The 13995-nt window shown below is 26.9% G+C and overlaps 1 protein-coding gene across 1 annotated transcript in view; it reads left to right on the top strand.

Moving 5' to 3' along the window:
* The window catches only part of LOC108749983 (adenylate cyclase type 6), a 127561-nt gene that overhangs the window by 57072 nt on the left and 56494 nt on the right, over positions 1 to 13995 (top strand). Inside the window, exons 5-6 of the mRNA XM_018489120.1 lie at positions 9503 to 9716; positions 11387 to 11742. Coding sequence (XP_018344622.1) covers positions 9503 to 9716; positions 11387 to 11742 — 570 coding nt within the window. The remainder of the gene's footprint in view (positions 1 to 9502; positions 9717 to 11386; positions 11743 to 13995) is intronic.

The following is a 13995-nucleotide window of genomic DNA, read 5'->3' as shown; positions in this document are numbered from 1 at the left end:
ATTATTTTATAAATTTTTTGTCTTTTTTTAAGCAAGCAGTATCTATATTTTTTATCTGTAGTTGGGTGTATATTTTAAATGGCAGCAGTTGGAATAATTTGTGATCTGTATCTTGTTTACATATAGATTTTATAACGCACTTTCATCAAGCTTTACTCTGTTATAAATTCTATATGAAGTATGATTGAGGTATATGTAATTCTAGAAAAGTTTTTTTTATTCTTCCATTTATCTTAAAACAACTCTAAGAATATTATATTTATTTCATTTCCACTTTCGCTTTAATTTAAAAACTGAATAAATTCGATATCAATAACAATAATTGGAAGAATTGTTTCATAAGTAAAAATGTATAAGCAATCTTGTGTTTTTTTTCAGATTGCACTCTTACTTTTTTAAACTTTTCTAATTAATCCAGATTTTACTCTCAATTTTAAATTTTGACTGCAATTCTTATTGACAGAATGAGAGATCAAATAATATATAATATTCACATAATATTCAACATAATATAATAATATAATAATATATTAATATAATATAATATAATTAATATAATAGAAAGCTATATTAATTTAATATAGTTAATATAATATAAAAATATTATAAATTATGTACATTCAAGATATCTTATTAATTCTGAATTACACAAAAACTCGAAATGCGTACTAATACATCGTCCACGATTTTTAATCATGTAAGTTAACGATCGAGAAACAATTAATATTTATGAATTATCAATTTAAAATTAAAGCTTATACAAAACTTAACTGCAATAAAAAAAAATCATTAATAATATATATTAATAACTATTCTTTTAAACAGAAAAAAAATACTTTCAATACTGGTATATTTTACAAAAAAAAAATTCTTTTAGTAAATATCTACTCGCGCACAAAGATATAGATAATGCTTAAATTTAAACCAATGATCGAATAAAATAAATCACAATAGAAAATTTGAAAATAAACTGATCCAATATACTCGCGCTATCCGTTTTATGTTACACATATATCTGTAATTTCTACAATCTAGTACTGATACAAAGTAAATCCTTTATATTTAGTTAGTTTTAATTTACGCGATAATGAAGTTTCAGAAGCATTAAATGTACGTTTTTCATTTGTGTAAATAATTTCAATTAATCATACTGCTAAGATTACTATACGTCTATTATGATTTTAAAAAGTTTTACTTAAGTCTTAAAAGATTGCAACAAATAATTACGTTATTACAGCGTTCAAGGAAGGATAACGAAGGATAACTAACCCAACAATTTGGCTAAATCTTCCCGTCAAGTGACATTCTAGTTAGTAATTAATGCAGAGAATAATTTTCATGGTGACGAACGACTTTAATGGGCTTCTTGTCAAGTTTAGTGAGAGATCGATCCGCAAAAGAGAAAGTTAAGCAATCCGTTAGACGTCAGAGGCCCCTGCAGAAGAAAGTAAATCTCCTATTTTCCGGACTGTTTCCGATAATAGTAATTTTGGCAGTGTGTCAATGTGACAATAACCATTTTTCACATTTTTACAATCACATTTTTAACAATACAACTATTATGCAATTTCCGAAGTTTTATTTTAATCAACTCATTATTCTATAATACGTGATATTAAAATTTGTGCGAGACATATTTTCCGTTAATACATACAACATTTCTCCATTTATACAAGATATCTTTTTCTACTACAATTAAAAATGCATGGATAATAAAGTTTTTACAAAGAAGTGATTATAAACGAGTATATTTAAAAATAATAAAATGCATGTGCTTTTTTTATTAATTATATATGCGGGTACAAATAATTTTGGGATACCAGATATTCGAGACGAGTCGAATTCAATAATAGATTATGAAAGTTTTTACATAAAAATAGTTAACAGAGTTTAACATGTATTTCATAATTTTTAATTTTTTAATACAATAATATTTAAATTAAAATCATCGATACCTCATATATAATCTAATATCAGGGTACCTATTCGACTTGTATCAAATTTGTTAAGTAGCCGCATATTCTTTATTGCATTCGTGAGTAGAAAATTAGGTGTTCAAAAAGAAACTTTGAATTTTTCCCATATAAAGTAATACATTTATTAAAGTATACATTTAAATTTATCAAATAAAACAGCACAATTTGCGCATGTATTTTATTATGGACAAACATAATTAACAATTTAAAAATTAATCTCAATGATTTAGATCAGATGACTCCCATCGTTGACGTATCTGAAAATGGTTTCTAAAAAGAAACCAAAAATTAAAAAAAGATATACACGTTCGTAACATTTTTAAGCGTAATTGGAAGATGCAACAAGAGCTCTCTCTTTACTTGAATTTACCTTCTTTATAATTTTACTTATTACATCGTTATATTAAGCCTTATATATCCATGGTATATATGTATATTTTTATTAATTGCATTGGTGTAAATGTAATATTAATATTACTATAATTAACAAAAGAACATTTAATAAGAAGAATAAATCTTTTTTCAGAATACAATAATTAATTTCGCAATTAAAAATATAAAATACGCGTGGTAATTGTTATTAATTTATTGCCAAAATTACTGCTTTCAGAAACTGCTAAAAAAACCCAAGTTTAAATTCATCCTTACAACGGAAGTCTCCAATTTTCAACGATGCATCAAACTAAACGTCGCGGATAAAATCGATGAAAAATAATTCCTTACAATATAAATAATTTTAATTCTGTGCCAACGATTTCAATTCTGTACGCACCACGCTTTCGTTAGTGATCACTTAACGTATAAGGAACAGTAATAAGGCTCTACACTGCTGAAGCAGCAGTCGCAACCAAAAACGTAAAAAAAAACGCAATATACTAATGGATTTTTATAAATATTTATCACCGAAAAAAATTAATTTCTTAAATTTAATAAATTAATTTTACAACTGTTTTGTGATTTTTCTATTTTTTCATAACTGACGATAATACCAATTTCTAAATCTCTCTCTGAACTATATTTTCTCAAACATTCACGATTCTCTAAAACATATGTAAAATTTCAGTGAAAAGTTAATATTCGATCATTGGCTTAACACGAATATCTTCAATTTAAAGAATTTTTATTATCACAAAAATTGGCGATAATTTCGAACGCAAATTTAAATAATTTATTAAATTTAATAATTTTTTGATGTAAAAAGTTAAATTTTCCACGAATATAAAATAAAATTTTAAGAGAGAAATATATATTAATTTAATAACGCTTTAATTTAAAAAATTTCGTATTATGCAAGTTTTCATTTTGTGTAATCCAGTTTACACGAACTAGATACATAATTTTATACAATTTTATGCAATATCAATAATTTTTACGATAGAGAATATAAATTTTACAAATAACTCCTAATCCTATCTTTTAAACTGTTATACATATAAATAAGTCTGCATAAATAATTTATAAAAATATTTTTATGAATGACACAACCGTTTCTTCCCATCCGTAATCTTCCTCATGCAGTATAGAAATTTATAACAATATTGCTGCGACGTTGTAACATTGAATATTGCAATGCAATGTTTTAAAAATATTATTAAAATATATAATATGCAACATGATAATAATGTTGCAGCAATATTTAAAAAAATATAAAAGTGAACTATGATTTTGTATCTACTTTGAAATAAAAATGGTTTCTGGACGTAAGCCAATTAATATAAAAATTGTTTGCCGACTTGTGCCTGTGAGAAGAAAATGAAAAAAGATTTGCCAACATACTTATTCATTTTCTATTTAAAATTTTTAGATTATAAAATTAAGATTATTCCCCCTCATTGTCAAAAATTATATACCCTCTATAACCCTATCCGTATTCTTATTTATTTTTTATTTATCTGATTTTTATCTATCAGCGTTCTTATCTATCCGTATCTTTTTTATCTAATGTATTTGTAGTTATACTATGATTATCAATATAAAAAAAGGATATACGAATTTAAGTTCAAATTGCGTTTGAGAGTTTTATTGGAGATTTAATTTACGCGGATTAAGAATTATTTACACGGAATTGGGATTTAATTTATGAGGCATCCTTCTGTCTCCAGCCTTAGTTAGTGCGTACGAGTACATTCTCGTATGCACAATAAATTAATTAATAAACTCAACCATAAAAAGACATTCAGAATAAAAATCGTAATCTATTTTATCCATTTTAAGGCAACAGATATATGGAATATTATGTACTTTTTTGATAATGCCTATATATTGTCAACTTGATGCATAAACAAGCATCTAAAGATATAATTCATTCTTAATAAACCACACATCTGTTACTTCAATAAAAAAGTTAATTCATTACTCACTGACTCGATGAGCAACAGCGGAGTTACATCTGCAACGACGCTGCGATAAGTCTGTAACAAAAACAATCAATATTTCAAAAGATAATTATAAACGCATTTCCTTGAAATCAATTATGTAATTTTCAAATTATGATATAATTCTCATAAGTATAGAATCTTATTATTTATTACCAGTTAATTATAGACATTTATGAAAATAATTATAAATTTTCTGAAATATCTTTAAAAAAAACATATTTATTAAATTTTAAATTACTTTTTTCTATTCATTACTTTCCATACTTTCAAATCATTATAAAATAATTAAAATGATTCTCAAAAATAACAGGAAAAAAATTAATTTTATACAAATAAAAAGTGATACTCACCCCAAGGTTGCTCCGCCGATGTCCGATGCCTCTCCCAGATCTCCTCATCCTCTCAGAATTGGATTGTCATCCTCTCGCACAGGACACTCGCGAAAAACACTCGCGGATAATATACTATAATCGCGCGTGGACTAATTATTATAATAAGTCTCTTTCGCGCGACACTGCGGTATTTCACGATTATAAAACCCATAATAGGACTTTCAATTCTGTTGGATAGACAGAGATTATTAAGAAGAAAAATATTTATATTACTGTCTTGTGTTACTATCGTAATTTGTGTACTAATCGTAATTTTGCAATTGTCTACCGGCAGACAATTGCAAAATTACGATTGATTTTATAGTGTAGATTATATCGAGAAAAATGCATGACAACAAGAAATTATTTAAAATAATGCTAATTGCATAAATTGCATTAATTATACAAAATATTTATTAAATATTTTGATCAAACGAATCATATAAATTATATTACGAGAGTATTTATTAAATAACGTCTCGTGTCTTTATAACTCGTGATTATCGTATAAAGTAATTAAGTTATACTCTCTCTCTCAAGGAAAAGAAAAATTTTATATTAATTTTTTTTTCTCAAGACTCGATGTATATTGCAAATTATCAGGAATTGAATTTTATAGCAAATGCACTTGAAATTAAAAACATATGTATAAAGAATGTATACTATAAATCAAACTGCGAGCAAGAGAATTGAAATTCTTATTCGCAATCGTTACTCGTATTTAATAAATAACTCTCACATCGAAACATATCGGATAAGAAATTTAAACTAAATGAGATTAAATCTAAAAGTAATAACTTCGATAATAATATTCTCTTTATACAATTAGCGTTAATTTTCTATTATTATGATTTTTTTTCATTTTATTGCATTACGTATCTGTATTAATTTGTATATCAATATATATGTCTCATTAATATTGCATCTACTGATTACATTTCAAAAAATTATTTAAAATCGCATTAAAAATATGTTGTCTAAAAATTTATTTTTTGATCGAATACATATAAAACTCATCAAAATATTTAAAAATTCTATTGTATTTTGTTATAAAATATTTAATGGAGATCTCAACACACACATCATATTGTTTTAATTTATATAAAATCAATTAAGAAATGAATAGACTACAAAATACAGTACTTTATAAAAACAGATTGACAATCCTTAGCATATTTTTGATAAGTAAATTATATATATCATACAACTAAAATATTTTATGTTCTTTTTTTATTTATACTTATATTTCTATGTATATCAAAAGAATTTATTATATACATAACATATATATAATGCTTTTTTACTTTTTCCCTGTATATAAATAATTTGTATTGCATAAATATAATATACGAATAATATACAAATATATTGTCCCAATTTTTGTTGTCAATGAACAATAAAATATCAGATAAAAGTTTTAACTTAAAAACATATCAACTTAATCTACTTCGATTTGTTTTAATTCATTTATGTTATTACATTAATCTAACATAATAAAATTCGAAAATTTAATCATCTAATACAATTTTATGAAATAATATTTTTGATACTAAAAAATGCAAAATTATTATATTTTTACGAGGTTATTCTATAAATTTAAAGTAACTACATATCGCAACCTATTTTTTGAGATATGTATAAATAAAAATAAAAAGATATATATAGGTAAATGAAAAATCTAATAATAATTCACAATCAGTATGTTAATAAACTTTATAATATAAGCTTTTCATGTGTATTTTCAAGTACAATAATACAATATAAATTAACAAATAATGAGAAATCAAACAATTTCCTTTATTCTATCCACTGTAAAGCGTCGGATTTATGAAACATTATATCTATCTGTAATACTTTTTGTCGTAATTTGATACGTACATGTATTGTATAAATCTATATCTATCTATCTGATGATAACACACAGTCTATAATACAATTTTCAAATATTCGTATTTCAAAATAAAAGGTAACATTTCACTCACTTCAAAGTTGATCACTTCATCGTCTCTCGATGTCTGTTTTAAAAGGTTGCTATTCATAATCCGTTCTTATTTCAAGATCATCTTAAGTAATGTCTTAAGATGCTGATACACGATCCTCTGAATGGTTCGTGATATCTTAAGATTGTACTTAACATGGTCTTGAATATAAGAATCGATTATGAATACCGCCCTATGTCTCCTCCTCCTCCTTATCCGTGAGGATATTTTTCTCCTCTTAATTTATCAAAATTGTTGCTTTCACACAAGAATTTCATTAATTAATTTTCAGGCTTGCACGCGAACTCAGAATAATCGTAAGGTTAACGACACTCTCGTATTATCTAAAACTTGTCATAATTGCGTTTTGGAAAAATACGAAGATTTATAGAACACACATCGCGCACCTACCCGCTCAAGTATCGGAAGTAAAATGATAATACACCGACCGCGCGTAAACAAAGCACCGTACGCCGTACAAAAACAAAGATCAAGGCTATGTATCGAACAGTCTTACTACGTCATATTTAACGGATCTTTAAATTCTGAATAATCTATTTGTTATCTAGTTGTACTTTAAATATTTTCGATGAACGGATTATTACTATACGCGGGTTTTCCTACCTTATTTCGTAACTCATTACACAATTCATCTATCTGCACTAAATATATCTTACATATCTGATCCATTCTTTTTTACGTCCATATTTTTTCTATGTTCAATCTCAAAAAGTTACGATAAATTAAAATTTTAAACGTGACACAAAATACATTCTAATTCAAACGTCCTTAAAGACACAATTATTGCCCATTAATCCTAGCTATACACACTTTTTTCTACCCTTAATATACCTACATACTCTTTTTTTCTACCCTTGATATATCTACACACTCTGCCCCCATCTATATTTGTTACCGTAACTCTCTTCTGTAAAAATAGACATATTTCAATTAATTTTTTTTCAATCGATGGAAAATTGATTAAGGAACAAGTCCATAATGTATAAAAGTCGATAAAATTAAGAAACTTCAGAATATATAGATTTAAAGAAAAAGAAAAGTGTAAAAAAATCTTGATTTAGCAAATTTCTGGGACCCTGGGTATGATTAAAAATTATAATCAAAAGAGCAAATCGCGCGCGCTCGGCAGAACAGCTGTTACAATTTCTTCGTTCTCTTCTAAATGTCATTCCGTATATATTTTTTTATTTACAAAAGTGCATGAGATTGTAGACTTTGAACAAAAAATTAATTTTTTAAAGTTAAATGTCAATTTTTCATGTTATCGCTTATTTTTATAATTGTAGATTGTACTTCATATCCTAAACTTAAGTAATTAAATTAAAAAAGTGTGTTGGTATATATTTTTTTAATAAAATATAAATCTTAAACTTTATTTTCCATTTATAATTATTAGATTTCATTGATTTGTTCAAAAGTAACAAAGTTTTGAACATATCACTACAGTTCTTTATGAATTAACGTAATCCGTTCGAAATGAACTAAAAAAGTATTAAAAAATATATATTGTACAAATATATTTATATGCATGTACAAATGTATAAATATTTAATTTACATAAAAACCAAAGTATGATTTAATCTTATACAAAATTAAGAAATAAAAAACGATTAGAAAATCTTTTGTATCTAAAAAAGCTCACAACTGATGACATAAAAATGAAATCTTTTAGGACTCTCAGAAATAATTTAAAACAGAACTGGAATGAAACAGGAATTTCATTTTATAAATCGGAAATTAAAAGAGAATTCTTTTCGGACTTTTAGTATTATCTGGATATATATTTTTATGTGTGTAATAAATATAATATATATATTATTATGTTCCTGGATAATATGTTATTTATATATTATATTGTATATAATATAAAAAATATAAAAATTTATATATTTAAATATTTATATATTATACAAAATATAAATAATAGTTAATAATATTTATATACATTATGTATTATATATTGCGTGATAAATATATCACTTCAATAAGCGTGAAATGCAATTAGTAAGGCGAACAAGACAGTAATGATGCATTAATGATTCGCACAAATTCAAATAAACGCCAATCAATTGATAACGGCGTAACAATTAACTTTGGCAATGCATTTCGCGACATATATTTTTTTATCGAGTGGTGCAATTCCGAGAAGTACAACACATACATTTTACTTAGTATTTACCTGTGCATGTAACTGTCATTTTACACAATCAAAACATTCACTGCACTATCTATATTTATATAGATGCACTATCTATATAAATATAGATAGTGCAGTGAATGTTTTATTTTAGTTATCCAGTCCCAGTGACTAACTATTAATTTAACGCGACAGCCACACTGCTTTCGTCAAATATTTATTCTGTATACCATATTCCACACAATTTTTTTTTATCTAAGATTTTTTTGTACAATATGTAACGAACTTTTTTTATCAAAAACTTAATTGATCATTTGTGTCCTTTTAAATAAAATAATATTAAATAAAATAAAATTTAAAATCTATTAAAATTATATTATAGAAAGATCTATTTGAAATTATAAACGGGATGTGTATTATTATAATATTACTACAAAATGTCATAATCACACACAACAATAAATTATTTTTAATAAATGATATTTTTAAAATTTTTCTATCTTGTAAAAATATCTTATTTTATAAATTTAATATACACTTCTTCACCTGTATGGCATATATATGAGATATAACATTATCAGTTTACAGACGAATTGTTGATTAATACAATGTGTGGCAAGTCTGTGCTCATATGTTTCAGGTTGAAATGCTGTACCAACGCTACTTTCTACGTATGAATCAAAGTAACATGACACATGTGCTCGGTCTACTGGTCGGTTTAGCGCTGGCACTGGGCCTACTACTTATCACGAAGTTAATGCTGACCGGCAATCAGTCGCTCATCACACTCTTACAGAGACCTGAAAATCTTTCCCTCGCAATCACCCTAGTGACCTGCATCGTTATTTACGCCGGTAAGATTCAATCTCCACAAATTAATTTTTCACAATCAAAGTTGCTCATTTTTTAAAGCGATTCCGAGATGCCAGAATTAAGTTTGCATTTGCTTTAAGATCTAAAAGTAACTTTGTACTACTAGTCTAAGGAATTTACTTAAAATATTATTTCAGAATTTAAAAAAATTTTAATATTGCTTTTCTTTATAACTTCGCGTTTTCTTGAATCAATTTAAAATCTATTTTGAATATTATTTTCAATTAAAAATTCAATTTAAAAAATTGTTTATTTCTGTTTATAATTAAAGCAATTTATATATATTGGGTGATCCGAAATCATTCATGAATTCGGAGTGCAGGACATGATGCACTTTATGCTAAAACAAATAACTTTTTCCTTTAGCAAAATTGCGTCCGATAAATAATTTTTGCGCTTATTTGTTAACTTTAACCTGCTCTCTTGCAAAAATTACTTATTGGACGCAATTTTGCTAAAGAAAAAAATTATTTTTTGTGCTAAAACAAACAATTTTTTTCTGTTATATAAATTTAATTTTACTAAAATTACAATTATATCAAAGAATTCTATAAACTTTCGATAAACTTCTACGTTTCCTTTCATCGCATAAAAAATCAAATTCGAGTGCTCGGAATATCTGCGAAAAAAAATTCTAATCGTCCAACGTTGATATATATCACGTCAAAAACTTATTTACAGAAAAATCTCGAGCTTTCATAAAATATGCAGTTTGAACATTACTGGAATTGCATCGAAATAGCTCCGTAGTCAAATGTCGCGAACGACGCTAAAAGATGTGCATTCTATGCTATCGTCTATGTATGTAGAGAATTCCTGTTTTCCCTGAGCCTCAATGTTTCACGAGGTCTCGGTATCAATAATGCATGAGAATATTGTCTGCAAGTGTTGTTTCCTTTCGAAAGCGTCAGAACACGCAATGAGACCTGCTTTTCGCATCGCAATAACTCGCAGAGCTTATTCCTTCGTACCTTCTTTTCGACCAGCACGAGCTTAACCAAATAATTCGTCGCATTAGTAACTTTAATCGAATTTTCTGAAGAAACTTACTTATGTAGAATGTTTAATGTAAAAACTTACTTATGAGAAATGTTTAATGTAAAAACTTGGAAAGCCTGTGATATAAATAATGAACCTTTCTCTCGATATTCGCACGAAAGACAAAATAGTCTAGAAATCGCGAAAAAAGCTGTTAAAATATCATCCACTTTAGTTTAAAATATATATCGAACACTCATGCCATTTCGTACTGGCTCTACGTTTCTAAATGTGTTCATCGAACATTTCAAAACGTAAGAATCAGTAATGAGCAACTTTCCTTTCAATAAACAAAGTATCTTTCAAGATCATAATATAAATACACAACAGAAAATAAAAATCTCAAAAGATCAAGTTGGATGTTTTGTAATAAACTTAAATAATTCGATGCAAATTTATGTACTCATATTCAATCCTGCGCGTCGAATTTAACTATCAATCTTGAAACGCAATTCTAACAGAATTAGAATAGTAACATCACAAATTAAATTAACAAGCAATAATATTGATGCATCTTAGAAAAATGTTAATATTCGATGTTGATAGGCATGTTAAAACCTAAATAATTTTGCAAAAAATATTACCTCAATCGGAATTCGAAATTTCCTTTCAGCTTTGGTAGCAGCTATTTCAAGACCGGGCATGAATGAGATATGGCTGGCGGGCGTTAGTGGTGCAGTGCTAGTCACCCTGCTGGCTTTACAAGTGACTCTGAGCATTCATTTGGCACGACTGCACGAAGTGGGTCGCGAGAGTATCGGCGATACATCATTCTCCTCGAAATCGAAGGATCTTCGAGCCGGAGGTCCTCTCGCTGCTGCCTTAATGGTCTGCTTCTTCATCTATATGGCCTACGCTCTTCTACCGATCAGACTCAGACACGCCTGCATCGCCGGGATTGTTTTCTCGGCCGCTCACCTCATCGGAGCTTTCCTTCTCTACCCGCACTATCCATCGATGATGGCACACGTGAGTCCAATCAGTAGTTAGCGCCGTTAGCGGACTTCGCTTATATTGAGTTAGGGAAAAAGTCCCTTTACAAGTTGGTAAAAAGACCTTTCCCCATCAATATTTTCGTTAAAAATGAAAAAATTTAAATTTTAAAAAAGGGTTTTAAAGTTTGAAATCTCTACTTTCGAATAGTTACTTATATTTTTTGAATTTATGTGAGTTTTGTAATTTTTACATTTAACATATAAAAAAACTACGAGCTGGAAAAATAAAAAAATTTTCTTTTCACTTTGTAAGACTGTATAGCGTGCCCAAAAAAAAACACTTGAGCAAATTTTCGTCTATCTATCGTAAAAGCTTGAAGCTCTCTATACAAAATAATTTTTTTAAATGTTCCTACTGATTTTTTGTTCGCGATTTTTTGTTTCTAAATTACTCGCGGATTAAGTAAAAAGAAACATTCTGACTTTATTGCTCGTAACTTTGTTAAAAATCATCGTATCGCAATTAAAAATATAAATTCTTAAAGGTAAAACGTTGCTTTATCAAGTAATATAATTGCCAATTTTTTAAAATAGAATATATGAGTTGCTAAAAAAAGTCTTTTTACTAATTTGTTGAACTTTTTCCTTAACCTAATATTTAAGATTCTTCGAGATCTTATCATGTATTAAATTGGAAAAAGTACATGTACATTACTTACTAATTTTCTTAAATATGAATTGATTATACAATATAATAATAAAATACAAATTTAATGAGGATAATACTTTCGTAAAAGTTTTTAATGCTTTGGAAGTAAAGTCGTCTAAGTTCCTTAATTTAGGAAATGATACTTTATCTCAATTCTTTCTTCTTAACTTAAATTTAATAAATGGTACTTTTTTATTAAATATATAATCAAAATTGGATTTTACATATTTAATTTTAGATTTGGTAATTAGGTCGGCTCTAACATTCTAAACTTTTAATGATTTTTAAAAACGACCTTATGTTTCATATCACAATAATTTTGAAGGAATTACGAGTATGTATTTATTTTCAACCGCAGAGAGAATCAATTTTGTAAAGTGTTCGATAATAAGTGCACTAGATAATCAGAGCGATATTTAATGTTAAAAAGTTTCCTGCTTTGTTGCGGTACGTGACAATTATAAGCCACAGATTCGTGTTAATTAGCGATTGTACATTTATTACGTTTGGCAGCAATTAGCAAAAGTAGGTTACTGATGATATTAATTAATCAATGTTGTGAGAGGCTCATAATGCATTGTACATTTCCGGTGTATACTTCCGGTACATCGCCACGTGCATCATGATTTGTATTTTCAGTTAAGATATTATATTCCAATAAATATTATTTGAATCACATGTAATAATGTGTATATATTATATAACAATTATATCAAAAATTTTTGGATTCTTTAAATAAAGTATTAGAATATAAATAAAACGGATGCATGTATCCGATAAATAGAAACATTAGATTTTTCACGTTACGTAGAATATTCAAAGCTAATATAAGCAACGTAAAAAACTAATTCTTTAATTAAAATTAAGAAACATTTAGAAAGAGATTTTCTTGTATTTATTGCATTTTATGTACGCAATATAAAAGATATAATTTAAGTTAGTAGGAAATTTAAAATAATAGAACTAGCCTGCCGTAATCTCTGTTTCTATTTTATTTGATATGATCATTATAATTTCTGCTGTGGCTAAATTTAAGATTAATCTTGATAAACTCTTTGTAAAGTATTGAAATTGGTCTATAAAATATTCCTTTAATATCTAGTATCGATACTTTGTGATTATCAGCGCTGAAAATGACAGTGGCAATAACAGTGCGATTAATTTAGCAAAACTGGCATTGTAATCAATACATATCGTTATGGAAATGGTTAGAGGTCTGTGAAGTGATATACTATGGCGACCATATCTATTTATTAACGGTGCACAAAGTAGACATTGAATGCCCGAAACGAGGTATGTTGTTCGCAAATAGCTGGCGAACTGAATTGGAAATCTAATTAAAGCGAATTTCGATCTGTGTTTCGATCCTTACTAAAGGACATTTTGACATGGAATTAATTTATATTGTTGGATCGTAAACATAAGTGTCCGCGAATGCGATTGTATGATTTACGTTTTTCCTTCAATTTTTTGGATCTTTTTTTATCTTTTTTTATTTCACACCTAAACGTAAAAAAATAAACATGAAAAAAATCATTAAAAAATCTATAATCAAGTAAATTATTAAATCAATTCTAT

This window comes from Trachymyrmex septentrionalis, unplaced genomic scaffold, assembly GCF_001594115.1.
Source record: "Trachymyrmex septentrionalis isolate Tsep2-gDNA-1 unplaced genomic scaffold, Tsep1.0 scaffold32, whole genome shotgun sequence".
Taxonomy (NCBI): domain Eukaryota; kingdom Metazoa; phylum Arthropoda; class Insecta; order Hymenoptera; family Formicidae; genus Trachymyrmex; species Trachymyrmex septentrionalis.
This window is presented reverse-complemented; position numbering and strand designations above follow the sequence as displayed.